The sequence below is a fragment of the Lactuca saligna genome, chromosome 2 (assembly GCF_052625555.1).
Source record: "Lactuca saligna cultivar CGN05327 chromosome 2, ASM5262555v1, whole genome shotgun sequence".
Taxonomy (NCBI): domain Eukaryota; kingdom Viridiplantae; phylum Streptophyta; class Magnoliopsida; order Asterales; family Asteraceae; genus Lactuca; species Lactuca saligna.
This window is the reverse complement of record NC_136418.1, coordinates 177,497,070-177,504,372: the sequence shown is the minus strand read 5'-3', so window position 1 is coordinate 177,504,372 and position 7,303 is coordinate 177,497,070. Positions and strand designations below refer to the sequence as shown.

Genomic DNA, 7,303 nt, shown 5'->3' with positions numbered 1-7,303 from the left:
TCCAGGCTAAAAGACCTCTCTCTTGACTACAACAAATTCAGTGGGGTCATTCCAACCAACTTGTCCCATTGTTCTAAACTTGAAAACCTTGGAATTGGTGATAACAAGCTAGTTGGAAGCATACCCAAAGAGATCAGTTTTCTCTCCAAACTTACTTTTTTTTATGCTAGTACAAACAAGTTAACAGGTGGGATCCCTCCTGTCTTGGGGAATATAACATCAATGAAACTGTTCTCTGCTTCTGAAAATTCGTTTGGAGGGAGCATTCCAAATACCTTAGGCCATTGGAAAAGCTTAACAAATTTTTACTGTGATGATTGTAACTTACATGGAACCATTCCTCATGAACTGGGTCGTCTCTCTAGGCTACGTTTCCTCTATCTTGGCTCTAACGAATTCAACGGAGTCATTCCAACTAACTTGTCCCGTTGTTCTAACCTTGAAGAGCTTGAACTTTCTAAGAACAAGCTAGTTGGAAGCATACCCAAAGAGTTCAGTTTCCTCTCCAAACTTACTTATCTTTCAGTTTATCATAATAACTTAACCGGTGGAATCCCGCCTGTTTTGGGGAATATAACATCAATGGAAGGGTTCATTGTTGCTGAAAATCCGTTGGGTGGGATCATTCCAGACACCTTAGGCCATTGGAAAAGCTTAACACAACTTTACCTTGGTGGTTGTAACTTGTATGGAACAATCCCTCATTCCATTTTTAACCTCTCACTCCTAGCTAATATTTCCTTGGCTGAGAATCAGCTTACTGGTAGTCTTCCCTCAGCCATGGGTGAAATGCTCCCTCGCCTTGAGTTCCTTCAGTTACGAAATAACCAACTGACCGGACCTCTTCCACCCTCGATATCTAACTGTTCGAAACTTAGGTTTCTTGAAGTGAACTACAACAATTTTAGTGGGAAGCTGAAAATTGACTTTGCAAAACTAAAAGATATATATTTTATATCCTTGGGTGATAACATCTATGGATCTGGAGAAGTGGATGATATGAAGTTTATTGATACTTTGAAGAACTGCAGCAGATTAAAAATTCTCTCTCTTAATAACTGCAAATTTCAAGGAGTGTTGCCCACATCAATTGGTAATCTTTCTGATCAAATAAGTATTCTAGCTTTAGATAGAAATGATTTTCATGGAAACCTCCCTTCAAGTATAGGTAATCTGGTTGGCTTGATCGGTTTGTCTTTAATAGAAAACCGATTTACAGGGAAAATCCCCTCCACCATTGGTAAGCTTCAAAACCTACAAGAAGCTTACCTATATAAGAACCAATTTTCAGGGCCCATTCCAGATGCCATCGGGAACTTATCAATGTTGACCAATCTTTGGTTAAATTCCAACAGATTGGAACGACATATTCCATCAAGTCTGGGAAATTGTCGTAATCTATTGGAGTTGCACCTTGATGACAATCAACTCAGCGGTGGAATACCTAGACAACTTCTTCAACTTTCATCTCTAACCATCATACTAAATCTTTCTCAAAACAATCTGTCGGGGTCCCTTCCAGTAGAGGTTGGTGAACTCAAGTTGTTGACTTCCTTGGATTTATCTGATAATAATTTATCAGGAAACATTCCTATTAGCATTGGTGGATGTACTAGCCTTTTATTCTTCTCCCTCAAAGGAAACACATTTCAAGGCATGGTGCCACCGTCATTAAGTTCCATGAAAGGAGTTTCGACCCTCGATCTTTCTCATAATAATCTATCGGGCCAATTTCCTCAATTCTTGCAACAGTTGACCTTATTAGAATATGTAAACCTTTCCTTTAATGACTTCGAGGGCAATGTACCGTTGGACGGAGTGTTTGCCAATGCAAGTGCATTCTCTGTTTTGGGGAATAGTAGGCTTTGTGGTGGCTTGTCTGAACTTGGGTTGCCCAAATGCAATATAGAGAGACATAAGAAAAGTTTTCCTTTGCTCGTAATAGTCATTTTGATTGCATCCACCCTTTTCAGCATATTATGTATTGTGTATGCTTCGTATAAGAAAAGGAAGAGCCAACTGATGTCTCAATCATTGAGGGATGAACGATTCATAAAAGTATCATACAGACAACTTCTCAAGGTAACCAATGGTTTCTCTGAAGCCAATTTGATTGGGGATGGTGGGTTCAGCTCTATTTACAAAGGAATTCTTGATAATTATGGCAGTAGATTTGTTGCAGTTAAAGTTCTACATCTTCAAAAGCCAGGTGCTCACGAAAGCTTTATAAAGGAGTGTGATGCCTGGCGAATTATTCGACACCGTAATTTATTGAAGATAATAACTTCTTGTTCAAGTGTTGACTATCTAGGCAATGACTTCAAAGCTTTGGTATATGAGTTCATGCCCAATGGGAGTTTACATAACTGGTTGCATTCAACTACAAGGAAATCCAGACTGAACCTTCTTCAAAGAATGCATATTCTCATAGATGTTGCATCTGCACTTGATTATCTTCATAATCACTGCCTACCAACCATTGTTCACTGTGACCTGAAGCCTAGCAACATTCTACTTGATGATGACATGGTTGCCCATGTTGGAGATTTTGGTTTAGCTCGATTTGTTGGAACAAATTCAAACCAAAACAACACAAGTGTCATTAGAGGAACAATAGGCTATGCTCCTCCAGGTAAAGTTCATATATTTTAAGATGTTTGTATTTATTTATAATGATATCCTTTTTTATTAATTGCTTATAAGTTGCAGAGTACGGTGTCCAGATTGAGATGACAAGTAGTGGGGATGTCTACAGTTTCGGAATATTATTGTTGGAGGTGATGACAGGGAAAAATCCAACAGACAGCATCTTTCGGGAAGGTCTTAACATTCATAAGTTTGCTTGCATGGCCTTGCCAGACCACGTAACCGATGTTATTGATGATGACCTTCTGAATTTTCTTCAAGAGGATCATGTTACTACGAAAGGTGCATTAGCAAATGCAAAGAATATAGTGGAATGTTTGGCTTCAATTGTCAAGATTGGGGTATCATGCTCCGTCGATTCCCCACCAAAAAGGATGAATATAAAAAATGTTGTCCATCATTTGCAACATGTTATGGATAAACTTCATAATATTAACATTATAGGAGTTAATTCCTAAATAAGCATGTGGTCTAGTATTTTGTGAATCTTGTAATATGATGGTATGAAATGTGAATTAAATGGAATAAATGTATTATTTTGAAAAAAAAAAATAGAAAATCCAAAATTTAGAGGTACATTTTGAAGTGTCAAATTGGGGGTTAAATTACAACTATTGGAAGTTGGAAAAAAAAATATATATATATATATATATATATATATATATATATATATATATATATATATATATATATATATATATATATATATATATATATATATATATATTAGATTTAATTCTTTTTTTTAAAATATCGTTTGATATATATTAATCAAATAGATAATGGAATCGAGCATTACGGTAGAATAAAAAGAAAAATGTTTGATTGTCATAGGTTAATGGAATGGAGCATTCCTTACGGAATGTGATTCGTTCCTTTGGATTGATTTTCATTTCATGAGATCGAGGTGTTCTTTTTTCATTTCTTTTGGTAATGAAATGACTATATATATATATATATATATATATATATATATATATATATATATATATATATATATATATATATATATATATATATATATATATATATATATATATATATATATAGAGAGAGAGAGAGAGAGAGAGAGAGAACCAAAAGATTTGTAAGAACTTGCAAACTCATAATCACCTCATTATTTTTCAACACTAAAAACATCAATCTTCTCCAAATGGTGCATCTAAGCCATATCTAGATTCTAAAAAAAAAAAAAAAGATTTGACGGTTTTTTTGTATGACTGCTGATGAGTACAATACGGACTATTGATGAGCACAATCAGTAGTCAATATGACTGCCGTTGATTGTGCTGATCGGCACTCTGTACAATTGTTGATTGTGCATACATTCAAATTTCGAAAAAAAATTATCAAATCTGTTTTTGAGCCTAGATATGAGCTGGTTATGAGTTCGAAAGTTCTCAAAAATCTTTTGGTTCACACAATAACTCGGCCATATATATACATATATATATATATATATATATATATATATATATATATATATATATATATATATATATATATATATATATATGAGGGATCATTTGAGAACCTATAGTTTCCTGAGAACTAAAAGTGGAACGTTAGATCAAAACTTTGAATGGCCTAGATCAAACATGGCATATTTGCAATTATTAACAATTTCAATGGTAACATTGGCTTTTTACAATAAATTACAAGGTTAGTTAAGGAATAAAAATTAAAATAACTAATAATTAATCAAAAAAATTTGAAAATGCAATTCTCTCTCTCTCTCTCTCTCTCTCTCTCATCGTCTTTCTCTCTCGCTTGTGTTCATCTTCATCCCAGATTTAGAGATGAAAGCGTCTAATCTTCTGCCATCCACACTCATTACTCTCCAGATCGTCAATGATGAATTGAAGAAAAAGTAGATCGTCAATGACCTAAACTATTCGGTGGTGGATCAACAGAGTACTCGTAGTTGCCCATTGACTCACCAAGTTGTTTTGATGTTTCATGCTTTATTGATTTCGTTGTGCCCTAAACCTGCAATTTTGTTGGATTGTTTTATTAAATTGGGTGAGAATTGAGTTGCAGTTTCAGATTTGGATATTGTGAAGGAAAAGTTCACGAAATTGCTTTTAGGAAAGGATATGTCTGGTGGAGGAAAGGGCGTTCCATCAGCTCGGGCTTTGTTAAATGCCATTACGAAACTAGCAGGTTCTACATATTCTGATTTTCATAATGTTATAAAATATTATGCAACGTGTGAGACTGAAAGTGGAGCTTCTATGAGTGGTGAAATTGATGATGATCAAGTTTTACTGTTATTGATTGAAAGTGTACGTTCATTTATGTTTTTTCATGTTCGTCCGCATATGACTGTTTATGTTTGCTAATCATCTTAATGAATGAGCACAAAAAATCCGATTTGTTCCTTTAATAGTCGGTGTCCGTTCGTTTAATAGTTGGTGTTTGTTCTTCTACTTAAGAAATTGATTAATTCAAATAAGGTACAACACATTTACACTCAGTAAAACATGTATATTTTTTTGGATGAATGAATTTCTTAAGTGGGAGTTGAGCAATGACTTAACGCGAAATAAATGAAATTGTTACATAACCAAACAATACCAAAGTTTTCATATTCACTCTTTTAGACTTGTATAACATAGTATGCGTTTGTTTACCTTAAAATTTCAAACCGAATAAACTAGTTTGGTATAATAAAAGGGTTTATCAATCCAATCCAATCCAATTCCAAGCATAATAAATAAACAAGATTAGGGTTTTAGCCCTAGTTGCTTCCTTGTTTTCCCAACAAACAAATCTTTAGATTTTAGTATACCAGGAACTCTCCCAATCGATGTCACACACCATACTTGCAACAAGGCCTCTCGTCTCCCCAATGACACAATTGTCGTTGGTGAGCCCGGAGTGTACTTTACCATATTGCCCCCATCACTTCCATTTATCAGCAACTCCAAATTTTTAGCAACCACCAAAGCATGCTTTTGTGCCAAATATCCTTGTTTAAGTTCCTAAAAATCAATCAAACATTGTCATTTCACAAACAACATTATATAATTGGCAAAAATGAGCCAAAGAAACATAGAAATATGATGAGACTTACTGCAACATCAGTGATATCTCCAAATGCAAAGATATTCTCAAACCCTTTGACCCTAAAGTTTTCATCAACCATTAATCTCCCACTATCATTCAAACTATCCTTGAGGCTTGTCTCTTTAAGCCATGATGAACCAATCGGATCACTTGTGCATTTAAAATAACAATCAGCCATGATAGTTTCACCTTCAGATGTTTTATAAGTTCCATCATCAGAGTTGGAAGTCAAATCAACAGATTGACCTAAAATTACCTCAACTTTCTTTAGAGTTAACCAATCAAGGACCTTTTTACTACCCTTTTCATCTATAAACTCCAGCAATCTTGAACCCTTGTGAACTAGTTTCACCTTTTTGGTGGGAAAATCAACAGCAATTTCAGTTGCAAGTTCCACACCAGTGGGTCCCCCTCCAATTATCAATATTGACTCGGAAGATTTGATCTTTCCGTTATCTCCAAACAAATATTGCATACATCTAAGTTCCCATGTGATCTTGTTACCTCTTGTTTTACAAACAAAGCAAAATAAGCAATTTGGAATGATATCAAAGTGTTGTAAAATTACATGTTTCATACTCCCTGAGCTTCTCAGGTTTTGTGACACATTTACTACCCATGTGACCTGTGGCAATTACAAGATAATCATATGAAATCAGGTGACCTTCTGTAGTTGACACTTCATTGTCATCAATTCCATTTGCGTCAGATGTGATAATACTTGCACCTTGAAGATATTCATGGTGATTAATCACAGATCTTTTTGCAAATGATGGTTCCACCATTGACCTCAACCTTGCCTATGTCACCTCAAAATACTCTTTCCTGGATTAAAAAAATGGAAATTGAATAGGAGCATAATACAGAATGAGGTAAAAAAGAAGGAATACATGATCCTACTGGTTATTCATATAGTCCTTCACTCCTTCATATGGAGTATAAGAGTAAACATTTGTTTTCAAAAGATAAACAAGTTAAACATATGATTATTCATCTCAAAGAAAAGGTCGCACAACTACATAAGGGTGTATATTGGTGTGGCCATATCTATTGAAGTCAAAGTTATACATCTTCAAAACCGAGGTGCTCACAAAAGCTTTATAGCAGAGTGTGAAGCATGGAGGAGTATTCGTCACCGGAATCTATTGAAGATAATAACTTCATGTTCAAGTGTTGATTTTCAAGGCAATGACTTCAAAGCTTTAGTATATGAGTTCATGCCGAATGGGAGCTTACATGATTGGTTGCATTCAAGTGTAAGTAAATCAAGATTGAACCTTCTTCAAAGAATAAATATCCTCATTGATATCGCATCTCCACTTGATTATCTTCGCAATCACTGTCTGCCAATGTTGGAGATTTTGGCTTAGCTCAATTTCCTGGAACAAATTCAAACCAAAAGAACACAAGTGGCATTAGGAGAACAATTGGATATGCACCTCCAGGTAAAATTCATGTATCCAAGATCCTCATATTTATTTATTGTATTTGCTTTTTATAAAGTAATTGCTTACAAGTTATAAGTTGCAGAGTATGGTGTCAGGAGTGAGATGACAAGTAGTGGGGATGTGTATAGTTTTGGAATATT

At 34.7% G+C, this 7,303-nt stretch overlaps 2 protein-coding genes across 2 annotated transcripts in view; one reads left to right on the top strand and one right to left on the bottom strand.

The window, feature by feature from the left end:
- The window catches only part of LOC145032976 (uncharacterized), a 3,595-nt gene extending 386 nt beyond the window's left edge, over positions 1-3,209 (top strand). The window contains exons 1-2 of the mRNA XM_078981953.1: positions 1-2,632; positions 2,710-3,209. The exon at positions 1-2,632 is cut by the window's left edge and continues 386 nt beyond it. Of these exons, the coding sequence (XP_078838079.1) occupies positions 1-2,632; positions 2,710-3,104 (3,027 nt within the window). The 3' untranslated portion in view covers positions 3,105-3,209. The remainder of the gene's footprint in view (positions 2,633-2,709) is intronic.
- Positions 3,210-5,340: 2,131 nt separating this feature from the next.
- On the bottom strand, positions 5,341-6,533 carry LOC145029382 (uncharacterized). Its single transcript, XM_078977933.1, has 3 exons — positions 6,284-6,533; positions 5,723-6,171; positions 5,341-5,630 (listed from the first exon to the last, which is right to left on the bottom strand). Exons 1-3 carry the CDS (start codon positions 6,498-6,500, stop codon positions 5,373-5,375), a joined length of 924 nt encoding a protein of 307 aa, XP_078834059.1. The 5' UTR covers positions 6,501-6,533; the 3' UTR covers positions 5,341-5,372.
- Between the last annotated feature and the right edge of the window lie 770 nt (positions 6,534-7,303).